Source organism: Heterocephalus glaber, unplaced genomic scaffold (genome assembly GCF_053883595.1).
Source record: "Heterocephalus glaber isolate CG9 unplaced genomic scaffold, H.glaber_assembly_v1.0 deba00001497, whole genome shotgun sequence".
In the NCBI taxonomy this organism is placed as follows: domain Eukaryota; kingdom Metazoa; phylum Chordata; class Mammalia; order Rodentia; family Bathyergidae; genus Heterocephalus; species Heterocephalus glaber.
In genome coordinates this window covers 15327479-15355094 of record NW_028258320.1, presented here as the reverse complement: position 1 = coordinate 15355094, position 27616 = coordinate 15327479, and the positions used below count along the sequence as shown (strand labels likewise).

Below are 27616 nucleotides of genomic sequence, written 5' to 3'. Positions count from 1 at the left end.
CGAGAGGCAGAAATTATATAAAGTCATGTTTCATATCCAACTGTCAAAAGATGTCATTTAAAACAAATCCAGTAAAAGCTTAAGTATTTGGGGTAGAAACAGATAGAGAGGTACATGGATAGGTTATACATAGATGAAATGAAAGGTAAACTCTTAAGAGAAATAATGAAATAAACTGGGTGATAGAATAGGATGAAAAAAGCCAAAACTTCATTATTGCTCATAATAAAGAAAATACTTTATGCTTTAGTGGAAGTATATTTTATACAAAGTTATACAGTAGTTATAAAACTTTACTTACTCAACATGTATTTGATGAGGACTTGTTACTTGGCAAACAGTGTCAGTGACCAAACAAACAAAAATTCTTGCTTCTTGAGTCAAGAGAGACAAATAATAAACATAATAATAAGTAAATAATTTGTTAAGAGATATTAATCTACAAGGGCTAAAGTACAGCCTGAAGGGGATCAGGAGTACCAAATGATGGCATTGTCATTTTAAATTAGGTGGCCAGAGTAGGCCTCACTCAAAAAATAAAGTTTGATGAACATTTGAAGAAAGTGAAAGAGCCAAATAGTTATCTGGATAAAAAGTATTCTAAGTAGAGATAATAGCTACTGCAAAGTTCCCAAGGCAAAAATATAACTGTTCCACAGAGATAAGTCTAGAAGGCCTAAAATACAGTGGTGAAGCGGAAGCATGGTAGGAAATGAAGTCAGAGAGATAATAGAGTATCAGATAATACTGGACCTTAAACCCCACTAAAAGAACTTTGACTCTGAAATAGCTACTGGAACAAAAAAGCAATCCTTCCATATCATTTGAAGAAATTCATGTATATCTAAAACACAAGAAGCACACACCATGTAGTAAACTATTTTTAAGAAGAATGTAACAATAAAAACAAAGAATAATGTAAAATTTTATAACTAAGATTAAATATTTATGTTACATAAATATAAATAAGTAAATAAATGTTAAATAGGCTAAATTTCCTATTAAAAGATTCCCAGAATAGATCACAAAACTATTTAGAATCATTCCTAAAACAAAGAAACTCAGAAAGAATAATAAGGTTTAGAGGTAGAGACACAACAGGTATATGCAAATATTAAAAATGCAGGAATGGTGATCTTAATATTGACAAGACAATACAAAAAGCATTATATGAAGAGGATCTGTGGAAAGAAATTTTTTATATCGATACTTCCCTCTATATTAATGTATGTTTTTAATATGATCTCAACATAAAACACTTGCAAATATTTGTAGAGCATGTACTCAATGGCAGGCACTGTTCTAAACACTTTATATGTATTACTCAGGTAGTCTTTGCACTGACTTTGTGTGGTAGGTGTTAGTATTACTCTAAACGCTTTATATGTATTACTCAGGTAGTCTTTGCACTGACTTTGTGTGGTAGGTGTTAGTATTACTCTTTGTCCATTTTTCAAGGTAAAACCAAGACACAAAGAGGCTGATGAACTTGCCCAAGATTGCAGTTAGAGTAAGTTACCGAACTAAAATCTGAACATCAGCAGCATGATTTCAGATTTTCGGTTTTCAACTACTACATCATACTGTTTCTTGAAACTAATAGGATTTTGTGTGCATGTGTATACAGCTAGATAAACTGACTCTAAATTCATATGAAGAAATACGCATAACTAGCCAGGAAAATTCTTAAAGAAATCTAGCAAAGGAAAACTTATCAGGTATTTAAATATATTATAAAACTAGAATGTTGAAACAATGTAGTTACTAGGTCATGAGAAGATAGATAATTGGCCAGAATATAAGTTCAGAAATAGATCCAAATTCATATAAGTATTTGGAAAATTATCAAGACAGCATTTCAAATGAGTAAGGAAAAAAATTATTCACTACATGGGACAGCTGTGTTGTCATTACAGGGAAATTAGTTGGAGTTCTACTTTTTAATTTTGACTAACAGTAATTCCTAATGAATCAAAGATTTAAACCTAAAAAGCCAGACTTGCTATGGACCAAGTCGTGAGAAAGTTTAAATGATTTATTTACATTAAAAAAAATAAATACCAGTCTCACATTTCTGCCTACTCTCTTCATTTGGAAGGATGTGAGGATTAATGATATTCACATAAAGGATATAAATCAGCCATATGCCATAGTGTATTAAGGTGTGCTTTGTCATAGAGTCCTAAATGATTTGTTTTAGGCTGATGTAGTGGAAGATAACAAGCTCTGAGACTTACTTTTGGTTTTTAGTCACTTAATGTTTTCCTTTCTTCTTTGATATTTTTGGGGGCTGGGAAAGTAAAAGGAATAAATTAAGTATTTGGTAACTCAGAAATGTATGCAGTATTCTTTTTGAAACCTAGTTTAATTATGAGTACCTAAATTCCAGATCCATAACCACAATGACACTACTCTTTGAGGAGGTAACAAACACTCCAAAGAAGGTGGTAGTTGAAAACTCAAGGAATAAAGTTGCCTGTCCAAGTTTTTAAAAACAGAGTAAACAAAAAGACCTATGGCTACCCAGATAATGGTAAATTCGTTATACTGCTGCCTAGCAGTTGTCTGGTACCTGGTTAAAGATAGGAAAGAAATACAGGTCTAAATAAGCTAGGAAGAGTAAGAAGCAAGAAAATTTAGTTTAGACTCAATAGCACTTAAAACCAATACTGGTCTTATAAGTTGTTAAAAAAAAAAGATTTTGGGGCTGGGGATTTAGCTCAGTGGTTCTGCCACCTGCCTCACAACCGCAAGGACCCAAGTTGAATCCCCGGTACCAAAAAACAAAAAAAAAGATTTGTTAGTTATAATCCTAATTTTGTTGAATGTAGCTTTTGTTCTCTTTTTGTTGATTGGTTGGTTGGTTGGTTTGGTTTGGGGTAGTGGTTTTGTGTGTGTGTGTGTGTGTGTGTGTGTGTGTTTGAGACAGTGTCTCGCTATGTGGTTCAGGCTGGCCTTGACCTCACAGGCCAGCCTGGGATGTGCTGGGATTACAGGCATGTGCCACCATGCCAGGCTTGTACTTCTGTATGTGAATGCAAATGTGTTTGTAAATAATCTTGAAAACACACCACACAATTCACCATTAACATCTCAGGATGTTAGAAGTTTGAAAATCTTTGTTTTACCTGTATTTTTAAACTTTTCTACAAATAATATTTTCTAAAAAGAATACTCAAAAGCTGTTTTTCTTTTTCTGTGCACGTTTATGGATATAACATTTGTTATTCTGTCCTGACAGTGAATGTGACTTTTGTTTTTTATAGGTGCACCAGAGGCTCTCTTCCTGGCAGAATTTGGGAGTTGTTTATTGCAGTACTGTTGTGCCCTCTGATGGTGAGTTGTGGCAAACCCATTTTTTTTAAGTCTTTTTTTTCCCCCTCCTCCTTAGCTCAGTGTTTCCCATTCTCTGGTGGACATACAAATTTATAAGCTATACTCTTTCACTTAAGGTGAGTTTGGTGCCAGAAAGAGAAGGGTTAAAGAAGGGAAATAAAATCTGAATGAGGAACTAGTGGATATAGAGGGAAAACCAAGAAGAAAAACAAATGGGCTCAAGACTTCATAGATCACAGAATATTCACTTACATTTCAAAATTGGAGACATAATTAATGTGAAGGTCACAGAAGTAACATCTTTTGCGTTTCATAACCACTGGGCTTTCATGCAATGATTACTGATCAAATAATCTCTCCCCTTTGTGGTATCAGCCTGCACTGAAACAATTCAAAGTCTGAGACCACCCTCTGCTTTTGCTTGTCTCTCTTCCCTTAGGCTCAGGGGTGTAATTCTCTTTTATGTGGGAAGGAATGAACAGATGTTTGGGGACCACAGATATTTCTTTTAACTGTCTTCAATGTTGCAAACTGGCAATCAGATCTAAGCTTTGGTTGTGTTTTAGTGGTGGTGGGGGATGTGCTTACAACTTTTACTGTCATTTCTCCTACCCAGTATTGTACATTTACATTTTAAGTTGCTTAATTTAAGTTGACTGCTAAATATGTTCCTTCTGTATAAAGTTTAGTTTGATAGAGCTCAAATCTCAGCTTTATAAACATTAATTTATAGACATAGCAGCCACTGAAAGAGTGTTCTGCAAATTCACAAGGACACCTAAAACTGAATAAGACCAGAATATGAATTATGAAAATCCTAGAATCCTCTGTATAGATTTTATAGCTATCAAGATACATTCTCCAAAACTTTTTAGTTATCTATTTTATAGACAGTTTGGTCATATTTGCTGAATCCTCAAAACTTGAAGGAAGTATCCTTTTGTGGTTACTCATTTGTAGTATGGATAGGTTGAAAGGGAAAACAGGCCAGAATCAAAACAAGGAAAATAACAGCTGGCTTTCTTCTGTTTCTTGAAGACATAAAACACTGCTATCCTACCAGTTGACACATATGTTAAAAAGTAGCAATCTACTTTGTTGCAGCCAGAGAGCAGATTGTCCCCAGCCAAGACTTAGTATGTAATGGGAATACCAGACCTTCTCACATGGCCAAGATCCAGAAAACAGTGATGCCATCTACTCCCTTCCTCCTCAAGGCCCCCAAAAGCAATGGGTGGGATTTCTTTCCCCCATGCTATCTTGGTGCAATATGTGGAGTCATGTGGAGGCTGTCAATGTCTATGCCTACACCACTCCCATGTCTCATTACTAATGCCAGGACGCATCTTTAGATAGTTACAATAAGCAGAATGCCTCTCAATGGAAAAAAGTAATTATCATAGTGCTAAATCCTCTCAGCATTTGATGAACTAACAGTATTTTATTCAAAAGTTTCTAGCCTTTGAAATATTTGAAATTGTTACATATTCAATGTCAGTATATATCAGTAGTGTATATACTCAGTAGTTAGGTGTATATGTAATATCAACCAAGTCACACTAAAACAGGACACTCAGGTACCAGTAGTTATACTATTCTGTGGCAATTAATTTGAACTAATGGGTTCACATTGTTATTTATGTACATTTTGCCATTTCATTGCAATTAACTGTGATTCTATATACCAATCTATAGAAGCATTTCAATAATTTAATAATGATACAGTTGTGCTGGGGTATGACTGAATGTTATCCCAGCACATAAATGCTGATAGGTTGTCCCTACACTTCTTGAGGAGTTGAAAGCAATATTTTTACAAAAGCTAAAGGGATAACAACTTTAAAAAAAGGTTTCTCCCTATTCCTTGCTAGTATTTGCCCTTCTTAAGAAAACAAATCCTATTAGTCATCCAGAAATAGAAGCACAAAATTTTTTTATGTAATGTAGCTCGATATCTTTACTACCTCCAAATTATATATATCTTTCTTAGTTTATCCTTCTAAATTAGTTTTACCTAGGTCATTGTAACATAGGAAACTGCCAATATATAGTTACTCCAATAGAATTCAATCATCATTAACAGACATTTCTACCATCATTCACTGTTCTTTGCCATTACTGCTGGGTCATATTCAATGATGGCTTGACCCTTATTTTTGAAAAGTGTGGAGTCTGAGGCATCTGCCTCACAAGCGCAAGGTCCTGAGTTCAACCCCCGGTACCAAAAAAAAAAAAGTATGGAGTCTAAAATGCCACATTACATAATTGTGATATTTATATACCTAGTATATATACTTGTATACACTGCTTCTTAGTAATTGCTTCTTAATTATGTTATTTGACAAATCTTCTAGTTATGACTATAATAGCTAATATAAAATATGTAGATAATCTAAACATTTAACCTCCCTACCAAAGTGATGTAACAGGTTCTTGATTTTTTTGTCATAAATATTTTTAAGAATCTACTGAAACTCTAGACTATTTCTCTAGAAATATCTGTCTGTCCACATAAGAAATTTTACGTACAACTTCAAAGTGAAACAGATTCCCTCAAATCAAATCGTGGAATCCCTAATCCCATGGACCCTACTTTGGAACCATTTTGGAGTCTTAGAATGCAGATTCAAATCCATATACCCCTGCCCATATCTCCTTTCATGAGGCTATGAGTTCAAGCTTAGAGGTTACAAGTACAAGCTGCGCTTCATCCCATTTCCACAATGTAACCACTTTATAGTCACAAGCAAGCAATTTCTTAAAAACTGTTTCCTCATCCATAAAATAGAAATAGTGAGTTACCATTTCTAAGAGAAAAATGTCCTCATCCTGTAGATCCTCAAGTGTAAATGATTAATAGTGAAATCTTTGAGTTGTTTGCTCTATACCTACTTAAAGTCTTTGGAGGTTCTTATATAAAAATGTCCATATTACCAAAAGCCATCTATGGATGTAATGCAATCCCTATTAAGATATCAACATTCTTCACAACATTAGAAAAACCAATCCCAAGATTTGTCTGCCTCAGAAAAAAACCAGAATATCCAAAGCAATCCTGAGCAGAAAGAGCAAAGCTAGAGGCATACAATACCTGATTTCAAGGTATACTACAAAGCTATAGTAACAAAAACAACATGCTACTAACAAAAACAAAAATGTAGACTGATAGGATAGAATAAAAAGTACACAAACATCTCCATTCACCTACAGCCATCTGATTTTTGAGAAAGAGGCCAAAATTATATGTTGGAGAAAAGATAGCCTCTTTAACAAATGGAGCTGGGAAAACTGCATGTCCATATGCAGAAGATTGAAACTTGATCTCCATCTCTCACCCTGTACTAAAATCAAATAAAAATGGATCAGAGATCTAGATATAAAAACAAACTTTGAAAGTGCTATATCATAACATAGGGAAAACACTTGAACCCATAGGCACAGAAAAGACTTTCTGAATCATTCTACAGGTGAAGTTACATCAAATTTAAAAGCTTCTTCTCAGCAAAGGAAATTATCAATAGAGTGAAAAGACAACCTACAGAATGGGAGAAAATTTTTTGCTACTATTCTTCTGATAGAGGACTAACATCTAGAATACATAAAGAAGTCAAAAAATTAACCCCCCCAAAAATGACCTAGTCAAAAAGAGGGCAAATGAACTGAATTGACACTTCTCATTAGAAGAAATACTAATGGCCAGTGTTCAACATCTTTAGCCATTAGGGAAATATAAATCAAAATCGACTATTTTACCCTCATCAGAATGGTTATCATCAAACATACACACACACACACACACACACACACACACACACATACACACACACACAAAACAGTAAATGCTGGTGAGGATGTGGATGGGAATGTAAACTAGTACAACTGCTATAGAAATAAATATGGAGATTTCTCAAAAAACTAAAAATAGAAATTCGATTTGATCAAGCTATACCTCTCCTGCCTATATTACCCCCAAAATTAAGGACATCATGCTATAGTGATACATCCATACTATGTTAATAGCAGTTTAGGCTCTGGAAAAACAGCCTAAATGCCTGTCAACAAATGAATGTGAAGGGCCAGGGATTTAGCTCAGTGGTTCTGCTGCCTGCCTTGAAAGCACAAGGACCCGAGTTCAATCCTTGGCACCAAAGAAAAGTAAAGAAAAGAAAATGTGATATCTGTATCTATCTATAGATATAGATATGTTCAGCCATAAGAAGAGTGAAGTTGTGTCATTTATAGGAAAATAGATGGAACTTGATACCCTTCTGCTGAGACACAGAAAACTAAATAACACATAGTTTCTTTTCTATGGGAAGTTTAATATAGAAATAAAAAAAATAAAGGAAAGATGATAGGAAACTAGAAAGCAGACTTTTGGAGATAGGGACTGGGGTTGGGAGGAGAGGGTAGCTAAGGAGGTGGGTAGGTAAAGGGATTGCAGATGTCAAGATACGTTATATGTATGTACCAGCTCCTCAAAACAAGCATCACTATCCTATATTGCAAACATACACTAATAAAAAAGTCAGAATAACTGACTTGTATAAACCAGGACGCAGGTTCAAGGAAAGATAGGGAAACTTTGAAAGGTGAGCTAGAAAAAGAGCAATAAAATAGCCTTATCTAGCCGCCTTCAGTTTCTTTATCCAGAAATTTAATATAGCCCAATTAGTTCTATATTAAGAATTATGGTAGAGATTTGAATTTATTTTGCACTTAATGAAAGACACCAGATTTCTTTCTTTTTTTTTTGGTACTGGGGAATGAACTCAGGGCTTTGTGCTTGTGAGGCAGGCAGTGGAACGACTAAGCTAAATCCCCAGCCCTACACCAGATTTCTTTATGAAAATTGTTTCAGGGCAAATAATTTAGTAATGAAAGTCAATGAAAATGCCTTTTTAATGATAAACAACCATCTTTTTAATCAGCCCAAGTATAGATAATTTATAAATTCTTAGCCTGAGGTGTGAGAATGGTTTGAGGAGCCAGATAAATGCCCCAGCCCCACCCCCCGCCTTTGAGGACATAGGCATAGTCCATCACTATACATCTTTCATTACAACTTCTGAAAGACTTGGCAAAAAAAGAAATGAAAATAGTGAAACTACTTAATCACCAATGGTGACAGGACTCAGAGCCTCTGTGTTTTAATATAGCAGAGTTTTTATCAACCTAACTATGAAACTGAGAAAATTGAAACACCTTATGTTTTCCCATTTAGAAATGTATATATTTGATGATTTGGACTTAATCTTTTGTAAGTAGAAATTTCATTTTGAAAGCTAACCAAAACATAGATGAACTTGTTTCATCACAGAAACCCTTTCTTAGGAAGATTCTATAAGAGTGGCTGTTCACATTGCCAAGAAAAGCAGCCACCCAAAATTGGAAAGAACTTTAAGCTTTATATGCTGTGTTTGAATTGTCTTAGCTTGGAGTAGAAGCACATTTGTATTTAATTTCAGGTGATGTAATCCATCCAAGGATTGCCATCATTTTTTTTCCAGTATTTTGAAGTAAATTTTGAGGGAACTATCTTCAATTTCTCTCACTAAAAGCAACTTGAAACAACTGATTTTGCTCTGTGCAGTTAGTTCCTAGTTTTTGTCTGTTAATATACATGTTGACACAGTCTTCCTCAGAGTTCCTAATATATGATTCTCTTAGGCAAATTTGAAAGGCTGTTAACATAAATAGCTATCAGCATCTTTGAAAAAGTGTTAAATTTCTTTGCCAAAATAACCACATCAGGATTTTTTTTTTTTTCTCTATAAGGAAGATCTTGGTACTTTCTGCACAGATGGTACATTTTCCAAACTTAGCAACATGGATACTTACATTGCCTCAGAAGAGAAAACAGCTTTGCCCATTGTAATAACCATCGCGTTTTTTCCTACTGGCACATAATGGCATTGAAGACTCTTCCAACAGGCTTAATGAATGAATCTGGCTTGCTAGCACACAGTCAATTTCATGAGAACAAGGGTTTTATCAGTAGAAAGGATCAAAATATAAAATTCTTCTTTGCTTCATTAAGCCTTTGACAAGAGTTTCGCTTTTTAGGAGAAAAAAGATTAGTACAGGAAGAGTTTATTTTTTGCTCTAGGACATTTGGGGCTTTATGAATGAGTGTAATCTTTTAATTTAAGACCTTACAGTCACCACAGGTCTGGCAGAAAGATCATAAACCCTTTAGCTAAGCTGTTGCTATGAGTTAAATAATTAGAAATGGATAACCATGTGAATTTTCCACTGCTGAAAGAAGTATCTCTATAGGCTACTCATGAGTGAAAAATTCTGCCAGCATCTCTGAGGCATGTACTCCAGAGCTCTTAAAGATTACTTCCACTCAGAAAACCTCAAAATTGAAACTTGGATTTGTAATCTTTTCACTCTTGATATCACATTAAAACTGATATAGGGCCAGGGATTTTGCTCAGTGGTTCCACCGCCTGCCTCGCAAGTGCAAGGTCTTGAGTTCAATCCCCAGTACCAAAAAAAACCACCCAGTGATATAAATTCATAGACAGTCCCAGGTTCCTTGCCTAACCCTAGCCTAGCATCTTCTGGCAAAGAGGTGTGAGAGGCCTGATTATGTTTGTTACCATATGTCTTTCTCAGAGATTTCATTGTTTACTTTCATCAAAACTGCAAGGCACAGCCTTTTTTAGTTATCAAAGATGATATTCACATTACTAAAGCTAGGCCTATATATGACTTCTTTATTATGAATGGCCCTTATAATTGAAATGTTTTTTGTTATAGAAATAAAATTAATTTTCTTTTTAATTTATATACTTTGATTTATTTCTTTTTTTAAAAAAGGAAATTTCCATTACTGTTGGTTTAAAAATTAGGAAAAATACTTAAATTTTTATAAGTATTTATTCTTAAAATATGGTGTTACAAAGAAATCAATTTCTAATGCAACAAAATAAATTATATGTAAGTTTTTATGTATAAATTGTTTGAATTTTTTAAAAATCAGGTTAAGATAAATTATACGTAAGTTTTTACGTATAAATTGAATTTTTTAAAAATCAGGTTAAGAGTGGAGTTCATCCATAGCTTCATCAGATTTTCAGAATTTCATTAACTAAAAATACTGAGAAACACCAAATTAGCTTGTATAACATACTTTTTCTTTCTTTCTTTCTTTCTCGGTAGTGGGGGATTGAACTCAGGACCTTGTACTTGCAAGGCAGGCATAGCACCACTGAGCTAAATCTCCAACCCTGTAACTTATACTTCTTTAAACAGACTTTCTTTTTTTAAGAAAAGTTTTAGATTCTAACATTATGAGAAATATGCAGAGATATGTGTGCCTTTACACATCTTCCTGTCATCGCCCCTCCATCAGAACGGTACACTCCTCACAACTGATGAACCTGTATTAACACATCATCATCATCCATGATCCATAATTTACATCACAATTCAGCTTTGGTGTTTTATATTGTGTGGATTTGAACAAACACATAATAACATATATTCACCATCATTAGAGTAATTTCACTCCCCTAAAATCCTTTGTGCTCTGCCTGTTTATGTTCCCTTCTCCCAAACCCCTGGCCACCACTGATCCTTTTTTACTGTTTCCATTGTATTGTGTTCTTCAATATGTGATATTGCTGGACTCACACAGTATGTAGCTCTTTCAGATTAACTTGCTTCATTTAGTAATATACATTTAAATATTTTTCATGTAGCTGTGTTCAGTGGTATATACCTGTGGTCCCTACTCAAGAGTCTGAGGCGGCAGGGGTAAGGGGCTGCTTGAGCCCATGAATTTGAGACCAACCTGGGCAGTGTAGCAAGACCTGTCTCAAAAAAAAAAAGGTTTTTTCCTCCATATCTTTATGACTTTATTGTTCATTTCTATTTAGTACTACATAGTAGGCCATTGTCTGAATGTACCAGTTTATTCATTCAGTCATAGAAAACAAGTTTTGACAATTATGAGTAAAACTACTATAAACATCCATGTGCATGTTTTCTGTGTGGACATAAATCTTCAGCTCCTTTGAGTAAATATCAAGGAGCATGATTGGTAACCTTTGTTTGGTTTTATAAGAAACTACTAGCCATCTTCCAAAGTGACTGTACCATTTTGTATTCCCACCAACAAGAGTTCCCTGTGCTCCAGAACCTGGCCAACATTTGGTATTTAAGTAAGACTCTTTTCTCCTTGTTCTCAGCGAAACAAATCATTTTTATGTTCTTGACATTTAAAGGGCTAATTGGAAATTTTTCTCAGACATGTGTTACATCATTTTAGATTCTAGATGCTAGGAAAAGCAAGAGAAACTTTTAAACCAGACATGTTCATATATTCTCATTGAATCTTCTTAGCAACCTTGTAAAACAAGAGCATACCTGCATTATAGGTGAAGGAACCGAGGTTCTGTTGTATACAGTAATGTGCACACAGATGTCGCTAAATTGGAGATTCCAGTGCCCATAGTTTTCTATCTTTCTCTACTGTGTGTACTTTAGAATTATATACAGCTTTTTATTCCCCAGGAATTAAAGTAGGCCAAGAATCAAAGTACAATTTCAGTTACTTTCACAGTAGCACCATTAGGAACTCTATTTTAAAGAAAAAAATTTGGGACAATGTATTAGGACAAGATTTCATTTTTATAAAACCAAAATAAAATATTTAATTCTTAATAGAATACAAGTAGATAAATGGAAAGAATGGTCTTTTACTTAGCACAAAGGCTTTGACATTTATGACAAATTAATTATTTTCATAAACTTACTTTAAAGAACTAGAATTACCAAAAGTTACACAGGTAGTACAGTTATTTAACAGGCAACTAATAACACCATATATTAAAAGATGACTTTAATTCTATGTGCTTTCACAACTTTTATCATTGAAGCTTCACAATAACTTGATGAAAATAGTTTTTACATAATTCTACAAGATTTGACAGTATAAGTACTAATTAACGTGGCACACAATGAAATATATATTTGATTTAATTAAAATCACTTCCTAGGCATGGTGGCACATGCCTGTGACCCCAGCACTTACGAGGCTGAGGCAAGAGATTCACAAATTCAAGTCCCACCTGAGCAACTTAGTAAGACCCTGTCTCGAAATTTAAAAATTTAAAAAGGACTGGGGATGTAGCTCAGTGACACAGTACCCCTGACTTCTATACCCAGTAGAACACACAGTTTATATTACTGGTTAGAAAGACTCAACTGGATTTATCAAACCATTGAAGTTTAGGTTATACGATAATCAAGTTTGCAAATAGTAATATGGAATTATTTACATATGTTTCTAGATGGGTTGTCTCTATCAAAACTCATGCTGGTGCTTAATTCCTCATTGTAGCACTGTCTAAGGTGGGCCTTTTGAAGGTGATTAGGTCACGGAATCCCCACTCTCACAAATGGACTATTGTCTTTCTCAAGCGACTAGGTTAATTCTCAGGAAACTGGGTTAGGAGTCTCAAAACTGCATTAGGTCTCTAGGAGGTGTGTTGAGTCTTGCAGAACTGGATTGACCACTGGAAGAAGAAATTGTTATAAAGCCAGATTATCCTGGTTTGGCCTGTGCCACACACACCCACATGGTACTTAAACATATGCGTCTTCCATGTGATGTCATCTACCATGTTATGATGCCATATAAGGCCCTCACCAGATACAAACCCCATATTTAACATCCCTGCCTCCAGAATTGTGATCTAAATAAACCTATTTTCCTTTAACCAACCCAACCTCAGATATTTTGTTATAGCAACACAAACAGGACAAAGGCAATTAGAGGTAATGTGTCTTTTAATTAATTTTTTTTACTTAAACATAACATCATATTTTTTATCAGCTCTTGTGTTTTTCCAAATGATTGGCCTTCAAATGATAATATGTGAGACAGACTTAGTGTTTTAATATATTAATATTTATGAATAATATAAATAAAAATTAAAATATTTTACATATTTAAGTACTTTTTTCCTGTGGTTACTTTGAAACAGGCCCATTTTGTGTGTACATATTGCCGGGGATTTAGCTCAGTGGTTCTGGAGCCTGCCTCGCAAGTGCAAGGTTCTGAGTTCGATTCCTGGTACCAAAAAAAAAAGTTTCAGTTGTGTGTACATATTAATTATAGATATTCCCAGGACATTTTGCTATAATGTGTAAAGAAGCTTTTTCACTTTTACCAGAATATACATTTATCTTATTGAAATGACAACTTTATAATTTGAGACAGGAGAATTTCAAGTTCGAGGCCAGCTTGAGTAACTTACTTAATTGGATCTGTCTCAAAATAAAAATAAGAAGGTCTTTGCATGTAGCTCAGCTAGAATGGTTGTCTAGCATGGGCGAGGCCTAGTACTGCAATCGTCATCATCATCATCATCATTATTTTACATTTTGTCTAACATAACAAAAAACATGGACTTTTGGAATTACGCTTATGAATATAGAAATGATATTAAAGTTACTTAAGTTTATAGAAACTAGTAAACTAGTAAAACTAGTAAAAATATATGACAGTTATTGAAAAGAATAAACTATATTGAAAGACATAAGATAGGAATAAATCTGAAGTTGTACCATGTTAATAATGGACGTAAAGTTGGTTGTGGTGGCACACACCTGTAGTCTCAGCACTCGGGAGGCTGAGGCAGGAGAATTGCCGTGAGTTCGACACCAGCCTTAGCTACATAATGAGTTCAAGGCCAGCTTGAACTACATAGCCAGACCCTGTCTCAAAAAAAAAAAAAGGACATAAAGACAACATTGTAAAAACTGTTCATTTTTCCCAAATAAATTTGTAAACTCAATGCAGTGGCAATCAAAAGCCCAACAGGAACTGATGCTCTTATTCAAAATTTATAGGAAAAAGTAAAACTTTACAAACAACTAAGATAAATCAAGCAGAAAAATAAGAAGGCATGGGTTACCTAAAGTGCATAATAAGGCATATTTTCAAAACTTTGATAATGAAAACAGTAACATATTGGTACAGGAAGGGTTATTGGATTAGAGAAATTGTGTATATGGAAATTTGACACGTGATAGAATTAGCTTTAAAAGTCAGAGGAGAGAGCTGGGAATTTAGCTCAGTGGTTTCACTGCCTGCTGCACAAGCACAAGGACCCAAGTTTGATCCCCAGTACCAAAAAAAAAAAAAAAAAAGAGGAGAAAGAGCGAACTCTTTAATAAATGGCAATGTTAGAACTGACTTACTGCATCACAAAAGTAAATTCTAAATAACTCAAGGAGTAGAGTGTAAGATACATAGCTTGAAAGAGAAAAAGAAATTATATCAAAAACTAAAAGCATTGACTAGTGCATCCAACTCTAGCCTGTTTTTGGCACCAGGGATTGAACTTGGAACCTTGCGCTTGCAAGGCAAGCAATGGAACCACTGAGCTAAATCCCCGGCCCTCTAGCCTTTTTTTTTAATAATGGAGAATATCTGGGTTTTCAATGGATGATATATATCCATGCAATGAAATTCTTTATACTAGTGTAAGTTATATAAATGTGGTTCCACTTTGGCAGTTCTCAAGGCAATGATGAACATAAAAGACAAGTTGCAGATTGTATACAGTGTGATCATTTAGATGAAGTCTAAATACATATAAAACCGTACTATATTTAATTATCGAATACTATAGAGCAAATTACTGCAAGGGGGCTTAAAACAATAATTTGATATTATCGCTCATATTTCTGTGGATTAGGGACTCAGGAACAGTTTAGTTGAGCAGTTTGGCATGGGAGGTTGCAATCCCATGTTAGCTAGGGCAACAATCATCTGAATGCGTGACTAGGATGAGAGGATCCAATTTAAAGGTGGCTCACTATTGTTCCTGACAAATTAGAGCTGGCCTTTGGCAGGGGCCGGGCATCAGTTCTTCATGCAGGCTTCTCCATAGGACTGCAGGATTATTATGATGACTGGATTTCCCCAGAACAGATAACATAAGCCAAGAGTGTGGGGCAGAAGCCACAAAGTCTTGTGACATACCTTCAAAGTTACACATCTTCACTTCTCCTGTTTCTAATGATTGTACAAACCAGCCCTGCTTGATGTGGAATGTGACCACACAAGGCCATGAACATTAATGACAAAAGAACCATCATAGAAAGCCATTTTAGAAGCAAGCTATCCCAACACTATTGTTCATTGAGGTTGTGTGCATGTATGTGTGCCTGCCTACATGTGTGTTTTTATGTGTATATCATGGATAGGAATGATAAACACCAACAACTTCAGGATAGTCATTTCCTTTGGAAAAAGAAAGACTACCCTGTATCAGTGTGGTTAATTGAACCAGAGCAATGTGCTGGAGTGAAGTAAGGACTCTAATTACAATGTAGTTGATAGAAGAAAGAGGTAATGGTGGCCTAGGCTAAAACAATCGTAGTATAAAGAGCTAGAGGGATTTCAGATATTTTTTAAAATAGAAGAAAAGATGTGAAGACTGATTAGACTTGAGGTATGTCAGGTTGGGATTGTAAGAATAATCAAAGATACTAGGTCATTTTCTGGCTTAGGCAGAGGTTAAACATCAGTAGTGTTATTCATTGAGATTATGGATGGTTAGGAGAAAATGAATTCAGTCTTAGGGTTTTTGAGTTTGAGGTATGCCTGTAGGAAACCCAATTGTCCCGCAGACAATTGAATATAGCTCTGGGTTATCACCAGTATTACATGGTTGTTGATACCTTGGAAGATATGAGATTACCTATATAGAACGTGATTGAAAGGTACAGAGGCCTAGGACAAAGCACTTAGAAACTTTAAAGGGATAGAGGGAGAATATGTAGCCTATAAAGGCAATTAGAAGGTCTAGACAGAAAAGTGGAAGAACAAGGAAAGTGCAGTATCATAGACACCAAAGGGAACTCTTTTTACAAAGTGAGAGAATAGTTAACATCATTGGGTGCAGCTAAAATAGCAAGTTAAAAGCTAAAATTCCCAAAGCTAAAATCATATGTGACCTAACAGAAATGATTTTCTAGTCAAATGAGAAGAACCAAATTACATTAGCTAGAACTGTGTGATTTAGAAATATTATCTAACCTTGTTGGACTTTGTCATTCTTAGCTGTAAAAAGGAAAAAAAAGTATTATTTTGCTGGCCTTTAGCACTAAAACTGTGTGATTATATCTTACATTTTTGATGCAGAATATTACCAAAGGGTGGGGCTGTGGAGAAAGAGACAATAGCAAGATTATAAGTCACTGCAGTCTTCTATCATATAAAGTTCTGTTCCATGTAGTTTTACAGGTAACTCTCCACATGCACTTCCTTATTTTAACAGTCTCCTTTCATAATGTCTTCAAGATGTAATAATGTTCATAAAGTGATACATTTTAGTGGAGATTTTATTCTTTCTTTGGCACCAGGGATTGAACTCAGGTCCTTGCGCTGGCGAGGCAAATGAGAGAACCACTGAGCTAAATCCCAGCCCTACTCATTATTTTGAACACTATCCAAACCTTCTTGACGTTTTATACAAGCATTTTAAAAACATCTGACCAAAGTTTTCTGTAATGATTTCAGTGAATACTTTCTTTATACCTCTAGTTCTTTCTAACCTTCTTTGACACTGATACTTTTTAAGTTCCTTCTTTTAGAGTCCTCTAGGAACTTTTGAGCCAACCTCTTGTTGTTTCTTGTTTTGAGAGTTATCACTGACTGGATACTACTTCATTCTTGAGTTCTAATATTCTCTCCTCTGATTGACCACGTCTATTAGTATGATTTTCCATTGTAATTTTTATTTCCAAGATTTCTGCTGGATTTGTTTCTATAATCTGTAATTTCTTTTTTTTTTTTTTGGTACCAGGGATCTAAACTTGGGTCTTTGCACTTGCGAAGCAGGCAGCAGAACCACGAAGCTAAATCCCCAGCCCTAATCTGTAATTCTTTACTAAAGTGGTCATTCATATCCTACATTGTCTTCTTTAATCACTCAGCTGTTTATTAGTATTATCTTTAAGCTCATTTATCAGCTTATTAATTAAATCCTTTTATCTGCTTATTTACACTCTCTGAGCTCATTGAACATCTTAATAATTTCTTCATGAATCTATTTGTGTCTTCTTTGATCTCTTCAAACATTTTAACTACTCATGTTTTATTATTTATCTGGAAATTCCTTCCCTTCCATTCCAATTGAAAGTAGCTCCTGGGGAGGCCTTTGATGTTTTGTTTTCTTATATTTCTAGTGTTTCTGTGTTGAGGGCTATAGATCAGTTAGGATAGAGAACTCTGTCACTCCTGTGGAGATCTCGTTAGTTAGTGCATGTCTCCTATGATGTGACCTTGGCTTTAGTTATGTTTTTGGTATTCAGCACCTATTCAGCCTACTCAGTGTGGGATCACTCTCAGTGTGTCTGCTCCTACACCACTCCAGCTGAGCATGCTATGCCAAACCATTTGTCCAAGATATTCCTCTCTGGTTTTTTTGTGCTATACCTCTTCCAGATTTTTAAGGAATAGTTCTTAGTTTACGTAAGTTATTCTTGGCCTTGGGCCCCAGGTCCCAAAGTCCACTCCATTTCATTCAGATCACACCAAAATAAGGAAGTGTACTCTGATTTTTCTTCAGATCATATAAATCTTTTGCCTTTTACTAAAGATTTCCATGGATAGAATAAGGAGGTGCAGCCTGCCCCATACCAAGGCCACTCATGGGGTCTGAGCAGGGTGGGTACGTTCTGGCCCCTCAGGCTGTACTCAACTGATAGCATCTTTCTTTTACTGGTGCCAAAGGCATTTTAAAAAAATGAATTCCTTAATCCCAAATGTTTGTAGTTTCTGCAACTATTTTTCTTAGTCTGCACAATTCCATGACCTTTTGTTTTGATGCAAAATCCATTTGTCACATTTTGGCTCCCAGTGTTCATGTCAGATCCCCTATAACTTCTAAGTTTCTTTGAAGCACACTGTTGATAAACTTATTTAGTTTATTTCTTATTTTATTGGTAGGGACATAAAAACAAAAGGTCAAAAATTCTAATCAAAGAGCCACTGAATGTAATTTACACTTTACAAAAATATTTATCTCTAGAGAATAGTAGCAGACAGTGGTCATTATGGTAAATGCCCACTGTGACCGGTCACGTTAACCAGCCATTTATTTTATATATTGTTAAATTTGAGGAATTTTGGTAATTGTTCTTCTTTGGTTGCAAACTAAGAAACCTAACATTTATATTATAATCTAGTGTGTGGGAAAGAAAGGGACCTGGAGGTTTATTTTTAAAAAGTATTATAACAAAGATTTGTCAGCTCGGAAATATATTATTCCATGCAGAGTTGCTCCAAGCTTTCATATTTCATTCCTTTGAAAGTCTTCATGTTTTTTAAAGGGAGAAGTTAAACTGGATGCACAAGACCATCATTTTCTCTGTTGACTTTGTCTCAGTTATTTTAAAGCAGTTAACCCTTAAGCACTTACCTATGAAACTGTTTTAGTGAAATCTTTGAAATGTTAGGTGTTTAATACAAAGACTTCTATCTTTTATTTAAATTCATTCTTGTGTATTTCTGGAGCTCTATGATGATCTTTTCCACATACAGAAAACACATAATTGGACTAAAAATACCAGGTGAATAAGTTAATCATCTAAATTTATGACCCAATCAACATTACTGCCTATAGAAGAGACATAAATATTCACATATCAGAGGCTCCGAACATTGGATTGATTGCTAAGAATTCTCTTAGAAAAGAAAAGTGACAAATTTTTCAAATATGTTTAAATGCTTCAAATTTTAGATCTAACACTATGAATTAGTTCATGTCATTTTGACTTGTTCTTTCTTGGGAAGCATAGTCTATGCCTTTGGAAGGAAAAAGGGAATAGAGATTTTGGATGTTCTTTTAATTTTTATGTAAAGATTCAGATCATGTTTCCATTAAGTAATAAGAATTTCTGTCCTGCTATAAACAAAAACATGGACAAAATATTGAAATAACCATATTCAGACATTGGACCACAGGGAGCACATTCCTGTGATCTTCAGAAAAAGAGAAATATGTGAGTTGACCCCTACCTTGCCTCAGCTTACACTCTGGGGTAGCTTCCAAGCTCCAGCACAAAAAGAGAAAGAAACAGAGATCAGTTTGTGAACAGCAACCCAGCTAAAATTTGGAGGACAGAGATCCAGAGAGGAAGAAACTATGAAGAAAATGTCTTCAAGGAATCTGAATTTTTGTGATAAAATCACAAAAATTGAGATTTGGCTTTTAGCTAATCTCAGAAAGATGTTCAAGAGAAAGGAATTGGTTTTAATTATATCATAGTGTGTCCATATTGTATAATGGAATGTTTAACTATCAGGCAAGTTGGACATAATATTGTACTATAAATATGAGTTAATTGTCCTGGAGTAAGAGTTTCACTGGTGTACTTTAGGAAGATGCCATTCCCTGGGGATTTTCAAAAGCTCTGCATTCTGAGACCCTTCCTCCAGGCTGTGGCATCTAAGCCAGCAGTCTGTGGCTCCTCAGTCAAATCTTGCCAAATGGTACCAGCACTTGTATTCATCAATAGCAAGAACCCTGCATTGTACCCCTGAGACAGTCTCCCCTCCATCTATTCAGAGCAGTTTCTTGTCCATTTTTTCATATCTGAACAATGAATTCTTTTAATCTCTTTGCTCTCCCCTAAGCCAGCTCCCAAAATAAGCTTCAACTAAGGCAAAAGGGCATTTTTAAGCCTTCTTAAAAAAAATTTTAAGCCACACTACTACTAATAATAGACCTCCAGAATACATAGTAATACCATGGCTTTAACTTTCAATAAAATCTAACATATGTTTGTGGGTCTTTTTCATTCAGATGTGACAGTAGTTTATCAAAATGGGCTACCCGTGATATCTGTGAGGCTACCATCCCGGCGTGAACGCTGCCAGTTCATACTCAAACCCATCTCCGACTCTGTTGGTGTGTTTTTACGACAGCTGCAAGAAGAGGATCGGGGAATTGATCGAGTTGCAATCTATTCACCAGGTACAGTCACCTTGATTTTTAATTCTCACCTTCCTCTCACTTCTCCCAAACTATTAATAAATAGACAGATACACACACACACACACCTACATACACACACACACCCACACACACACATATGTACACAGGTCACTGCAAAAGAATATGCTGCTAACTTTAGAAAATGTTTTTTCACTTAGCAAGATCTAGGAGAGAAAATGATTTCTCTCCCAGTGGTTCTCAGGATATAATTGTTGAGTTTTAGCAAACGTGTATGCATAGGGAGTCTCATTCAAAAGCTGCTCATATGTAATTCCACAGGCAAGGATAAGCAATCAATTGCATCTTATACTATTGAGACCTTTTATCACTACCTTATATGTAGAATAAATTTTTCCAGTCGCTGAGCCCTCAACTCTAGAGATATAAAATGCCAGAACTTCTTTTAGATCTTAGGTTTTTCACATAAATTATTACCAAAGTAGAGTATATGATGTGAAAAGAATATAAACTCAGGCACTAAAAATTCCCATTTGATGTGACATCTGTTTATTTTTTAAGTGCCTAAGTTTATTTTTTCATTTTTACTTTGAAAAAAATTCAAACCTACAGGAAACTCGAAAGACTAGTACACTGTGTACCTATTACCCTTCACCTGGATTCACCAGTTGTCAATGCTTGCCACATTTCTGTCCTTTAAGTATTTGTTTCTGTGCTTTAAGTATTTCAAATTCAAGCAAAATATACTTAGTAGACAAGCTTGGTGTACTTTGCTCACTCTAGCGGCCGTCCCTACTGAATTAATTGGCAGTTAATCAGTGACTATACTGGAAAGTACCATATGTTAGAAAACACTGTTTCATTTTGTTATAAACTCAGCCAGCTTCCATTACAGACAAGTCTTAAGTCCGTACAGCTCTCCCGGTAACCTTAGATTTCCATCTGCTACCCGATTCTATGAGCAGTAATTATTTCACTTGTTCACTTGTTCATACAGTTGCAGAGAAAAGCATTTTGATAAATCTTCAGACTTGAGGCCTTTTCAAAAACAAAGAACTCCAGATAATCTAAACTTTGTTCAGCATAAAACTGGGGGATGAAATGAAAAGTTAACTGAAATTTGAAAAAGAAGGGGTAATTTTAGAAAATCTATGTTGAGGATTACTTTTTTCTGACTATTCTTGAATAATTATGGACATATGACAGGTTTTACTTAAAATTTTTCACAGATGGTGTTCGAGTTGCTGCCTCAACAGGGATAGACCTCCTCCTCCTTGATGACTTCAAGTTGGTCATTAATGACTTAACGTATCATGTGCGGCCACCAAAGAGAGGTAAAAGAGGAGCCTTGATGAGTTCACAGAAATGTGGAAAGGGCTGTTGGAAGGAACAGTATTTTTCCCTTGGGTAAATTTGAGAAACAGACAATATTCAAAGATACGGAAAGTTTTACCTACAAATAAACTATTTCATTTGAAGAACTCATTCAATACATGGCACTTGTCTAGACCACTTAAGAGTCTATAGATACTGCAATGTTTTATTATCTGGCATTCATACAAATAAGTGTCCTGCTTAACTTAATCTTCCTCCCATACAAGCTAAAATTCATATATTTTTTTTGGTACCAGGGATTGAAATCAGGACCTTGCGCTTGTGAGGCAGGTGGCTGAACCACTGAGCTACATCCCCAGCCCTCATATTATTTTTATAATGTTAAAATTATACAAAAGGTCTGGGGACGTAGCTCAGTGGTAGAGCATGTGCAAGGTCCAGCATGTGCAAGACCCTGGAAGAAACCAGCACCACAAATAATAATTACAATAATGCAAGATGAATGGGAAGTAGCCCAGTGGCAGAACACTGCCTGGTATGTGAAAGGCCCTGGGATTGATTCACAAAAAATAATAATAGTAATATAAGATAAATCTTTTAAAAATAAGTAATGAGCTTCCTCTTTTCTCAAACATTGTAACAGATTTTAATTTGGGGTTTTGTTTTTGTTTTTTTTTTGGTACCAGGGATTGAACTCAGGTCTTTGCACTTGCAAAGGAGGTGACGGAACCACTGAGCTAAATCCCCGGCCCTGTTTTTCTTATTTTGATGGCCAAAATTCAGCAGTCCGAAAGTCAATATTATAGAGATGCTCCTTGGCTAACATTGGGATTAATAAGCCCATCATAAATTGAAACGAGTGTAAATTTAAAATGCATTTAATACATCTAATCTACCAAACATTACATCTTAGCTTAGCTTTACAACATGCTCAGAGCAGCAGCTTTAAATTGGGCAAAATCATCTCATACAAACCCTATTTTATAAAAAAAAAAAGTGTTGAATATCTCATGTGCACACACAAATAGGCATTTTATAGACATGATGGGATGCAAAAAAACCAACACAGTATCTAAAAACCAGTAACTCAGCACACTGTAGGGTATTGGTTGTTTATCCTCACAGTCATGTGTCTGACTGGGAACTGCAGTTCACAGCCACTGCCCAGCATGACAAGAGTACATCATACTGCATCTCAGTAGCCTAGGGAAGGATCAGAATTCAAAGTGTGTTTTCTACTGATCCCAGATTGCTTTCACACCATTGTACAGTTAAAAAATTCTAAGTTGGGGACCCTCTGTATAATAATAAGCCTCAGGGAAAAATAAGGTGCTTGCCTGAAGTGCACATTTTAAGAACCGAAGAACTCAGTAATCAATTTAGTGCTGCTTTTTTTTTTTTTGGAGACAGTGTCTCTCTATGTTGTCCAGGGCTGAGCTTGAACTCTGGGCTTAAGCAAGCCTCCTGCCTCAGTCTTCTGAGTAGCTGGAACTGTAGGCATACACAATTTAATGTACTATTTTAAAAATAAAAACAAATTTAGTGTAAGAAAATCCATGATCAGCAAAATACTAAAATTTTTCTTTTGATCCCAGGATCCAGTGAAGCAGCATTTTGAGTTGTATCTTTTTGGATCAGCTTTCTGTCTTTGTGCTTGATATTCATTGTCACTTACTGCTGCTGTTGATGTCCCTTCCGCTACCATTACTCCCTCAGTCAGGCTCCTAGGAAATCTCCCCTTTCCATCCTGCCTTGAAGAATTGGATCAACATAGAAAAAGTTCAGCATGAAGGTCTAAGTTTTTTTGTGTTTTTTCTCTTTTCTTTTTTTTGGTACTGGGGATCGAACTCAGGACCTTGCACTTGTGAGGCAGATGGCGGAACCACCGAGATAAATCCCCGGCTATGTAGAATTTTTAAAGACTTTTTAGTATTTAATTTCATGCATCAAAATACTCTTAGTTCTGTTATCAGCCAACAAGAGATTGTGCCCCTAGATATCCTCTTTCAGAAACTGAAATAATATTAAGTCTACATTTTGTTTTTTCTGATTTTTAAAGTAAAGAAAATATTTTTTTAAAATATGAAATAGGCTTGAATTTTGTTTGCAACATATTATCTCCCTGTCCTTGGATGAGGAAGGTGTTGTTAGCATCCAAGGCAGCACCACTTTTTTTTTACCATAAGAGAGCAGTTTGAATTTCATTTTTTTTTTTTTTTTTTTTTTTTTGTTACCGGGGATTGAACTCGGGTACTTGGGCTTGCGCAGCAGGCAGCAAAACTGTTGAGTTAAATCCCCAGCCCAAAATGAGCTCCTGTGATTTTTTTTTTTTGGTACTGGGGATCGAACTCAGGACCTTGGGCTTGCGAGCTAAATCCCCAGCCCCAGTTTGAATTTCTTATTTGAGAGGGATATGGTGCATTCCAGTGAGCAGCCAAGTTCCTCTTCCCTACCTGCTATCTCATTAGAGAAAAGGCCATGAGTGAAAGAAAGAAGAAGGCAGTATAAAAGGGTTTGAGTGTCAAATCATGAAGAGTAGTTCTAAGGTTAATATATACATGGGGAAGATAGAACACACCTGCTTTATCTAAAGAGCTAAAGTAGTTCATGTCTTTTCCAGGGTTTTAAATTTTAGCACAACTTTCTTTTCTATTCATTCATTAGCCCCTCTTAACACTTTTCTTATTTCATTACCCTGTTTATGGGAACTTTGGAACTATAAATACCTTATGAATGTTGTGTGAGCTGTAATTTTAGACACCTACACCAGGCCCTGAAGATAGAGGGCTCATTCATATGGAGTCCAGAATAGCCATGTTCCATGTTTATGCAGGACTGGCAGTCTGTAGGTGTTGTGGATCCTTAAGTGTTGACCACCCTGTACCTAAGCTGCAATTTAGAACAACAGGACATGTATCCAAAGTTGGAACAAGGAAACATGTCAGAACACAGAGGCTAGGTGCAAACTCCATCGCATTCTTTCAGTAATTGTACCCACCTGCAGCTGGGTGCTTGTCTGAGCACTCACTGTAGAAGAGGAGTAACTCTTTTCTCAATTTGATGACTTCATAATAAATAAATCCAGAATAGAGGGAGGAATGTAGAAAGCACAAGAAGCCTTTTTATCCCAATCCATGTTGAAATAATAATTAACTACCTCTCTGTTATTCTCAGAAAAAAAGAGAATATATTCACCTTATCACTGGAGAATATCTTTTTCTGCTAAGAACAATCATTTGATTTGCACCACTAAAGCCCTGTTCCTTGCTTATCTATCCAGAGAATATTGAAGACTTTGCTTCCTTCTTAATGATATAAATTGAGAGGAGAGGTTGAACAGGCAAGTCAAACACCAGCCATAGTGATCACCTTGTTAGAGACCCAGATAGCCAAAATCCTTCCCAAACCATGTTTGTTGCTGAAAAGAATTTTCTTTTTTTCTTTTTTTTGTTTTTGTTAAGTTCTTTTATTGGTACATTTTAGGTATACAATACAATTACATTTCTCATTGGGAATTGTACCTTTACATAATGCATCTTGGTTCTTATTTTTTCCCCATTCCTAGCCCTCCCTTCACCCCCTCCACCCTTCCCTATTTACAAAGACTTTATTTCCATTTCTCATCATTTTTCCCTTCCTTTCTTTCCTTTCCCCTGCCCCTACCCCTACCCCTTTGGACCTTGAAAAGAATTTTCAATACCCATTACATTAGGATGTCTCCTATCTTTCTCTACCTTAATTATCCTGGCATTGATGGCATGTACAGAAATACTAGTAAACTTGTAAGTGCTTTTTAGTGAAGCATACATCAGTTATCCCAAAGTGCTGTTGTTAAGCCATTAGCAGATTTATTTTCCCTCTTCCTATAACTTCATCTCTCAAATATGTGAGCAGATTTTTCAGGGTCAAGAGTTCAGGATTATTGTATTCCTCCACCAGGACAGTACCTTAGAACCACATTCTTCTTATCAGGAAAACCTAACAAAATAAAGTTTAGACTTGAGAATCCCCTACGGCTTTATTGACACACAATCAGAAAGATAAGAACTGTTTACATTTAGCCAGGTTAAAATTGGATGTCCATGAGATCTGCTGTGGTCCTTTTTTATTTTCGGGGGGGGGGGGGTTCATTGATGTTAGAAGATATTATGGTTGCACATTAATTTTTCTCACTTTAGAATAGATAATATATTCATAAGGTCTACTTCTAAAGTCTTAAAGAATTTTGGGGAAAAGTCTTATTCTTATCCCCTATTCCCCAGCTATCCTTTTTCTTCTGTATCAGCAAGCACTCTTTCATTTCTTATGTCTCCTGCCAGGATAGTCTGTACATTCATAAGCAAATATGAATATATATTTTTCTCTTTTTATGCAAATAGTAGCATACTGTACATATTTTTTGTGTCAGGGTACAGTTAGGGAGACAACCACAAGAATGTTATGGAACAAAATATTTATTATGGGCACTAGACCTTGTGCAATTGTAGATGAAGCTAAAGAAGTAAGAATCCGGGAGCTTAGAAGATCAGTGAAAACTCAATAATTTCGAAGCAGTGGCATGGGTGAACAAATCAAAAGCTTGCCAGGGAACGTGGAAATCCAAGCCCATCCAATTTTTAGGGTAGGACAGTGATGAATGCTGGTTGAGAAATCCTTCAGCACTGTTAAATAGGACTTAGCATGATACTGAAAATGTTATGTTTCTTCCCTGTGCACTGTACTTATAGACATTAATAACATGTGGCTATTGAGCACTTAAAATGTGGATAGTGTGCCTGGGGAACTGAATTTCTCATTCTGTTAAATTTAATTAGCAATATGTAGGAGGTTGTGAAATGTTAATGTCAAAGGATGCAGCATTTCCTTCAGAAAGAATGACTTCAAGAGATCTGTTATACAAGGTGGTGACTATAGTTAACAACAGTGGATTATATTCTTGAAAATTGCTAAGAGGTGTTGTGGCACTTGGGAGGCTGAGGCAGGAGGATCATCACAAGTTTGAGGCCAGCCTAGGCTCCATAGTGAGTTCAAAGCCAGCCTGAATTGCATAGCGAGACTGTCTCAAAAAAAAAAAAAAAAGAAATGCTGAGAGACTGTGTTCTTACCACAAAAAAAAGTATGTGAGGTAATACAGTGGACCCTTAACTTACAAACTCAGTTGGTTCCCAAGGGCTGGTTGTAACTAAGTCAGTACAGCTGAGATCTGTATGTTTATCAGGGCACATGCTATAGATAACAAGAGGCAGATGAATCTTCCATTAACCTAATTAATCCAAGTTGTATGTAAAGCTGGTCATAACTTGAGGGTCTACGGTATATATTTAATTAGCCCAATTTAGCCATTTTATAGTTTATACATATTTTAAAACAGCATGTACATGGTAAATTTAAGACAAATAATTACTTAGTTAAAAATCTATAAATAAGTAACATTTGACAGTGACTACCATAACATTGGACAGGACATTAAGAAGGCTGCCTCTGATTGTGAACCTAGGTTTGCTGTTAATCAGGGAAGTAAAGAGTTGAGTTAAAGAGCTGGAAGAGCAGGTCCAGCTGGTTCCTCAGGCCGCTCTGCCTCTATTTTACTACTAACCACAACATCCCTCAGGGCATCTTCTGTTTCATTTCTGCCTTCCAAAATCTCACCTGAATTTCTCTTTTAGTTAGCCCTAATTCAGAACAATACATAAAAGGATATTCTGGGAAACATAATATCAATTTAGCAGATTGACAAGGTATAAAAACCACCGAACTATTTTTCTCACCTTGTAGTAGATTGTAAAGATCTTAACATTAGTGCATAAAGAATCATTAATTCTTTTTCACAGCTGCTATGTTATACATTCTGTGACTGTACATTACCTTTACTTACCTATTCATAATTTACAGACTTTTGTGTTGTTTTCATCTTTTGCTACAGTTTGTGTCAACATCAGGCAACCTTGAATGTATGT

The 27616-nt window shown here is 35.5% G+C and overlaps 1 protein-coding gene and 1 pseudogene across 3 annotated transcripts in view; both read left to right on the top strand.

Annotated features, from left to right (window-relative positions):
• Positions 1 to 27616, top strand: part of Mcu (mitochondrial calcium uniporter) — a 173148-nt gene that overhangs the window by 126137 nt on the left and 19395 nt on the right. For 2 of the 3 annotated variants that reach the window (XM_004846251.4, XM_021259606.1), the window contains exons 2-4: positions 3267 to 3336; positions 20175 to 20345; positions 21554 to 21658. In XM_004846251.4, the coding sequence (XP_004846308.1) occupies positions 3267 to 3336; positions 20175 to 20345; positions 21554 to 21658 (346 nt within the window). Of the gene's footprint in view, positions 1 to 1463; positions 1511 to 3266; positions 3337 to 20174; positions 20346 to 21553; positions 21659 to 27616 lie in introns of those variants that run through there. The other variant, XM_004846252.4, reaches the window with a different exon arrangement.
• Positions 17917 to 18027, top strand: LOC147825570 (U5 spliceosomal RNA; annotated as a pseudogene).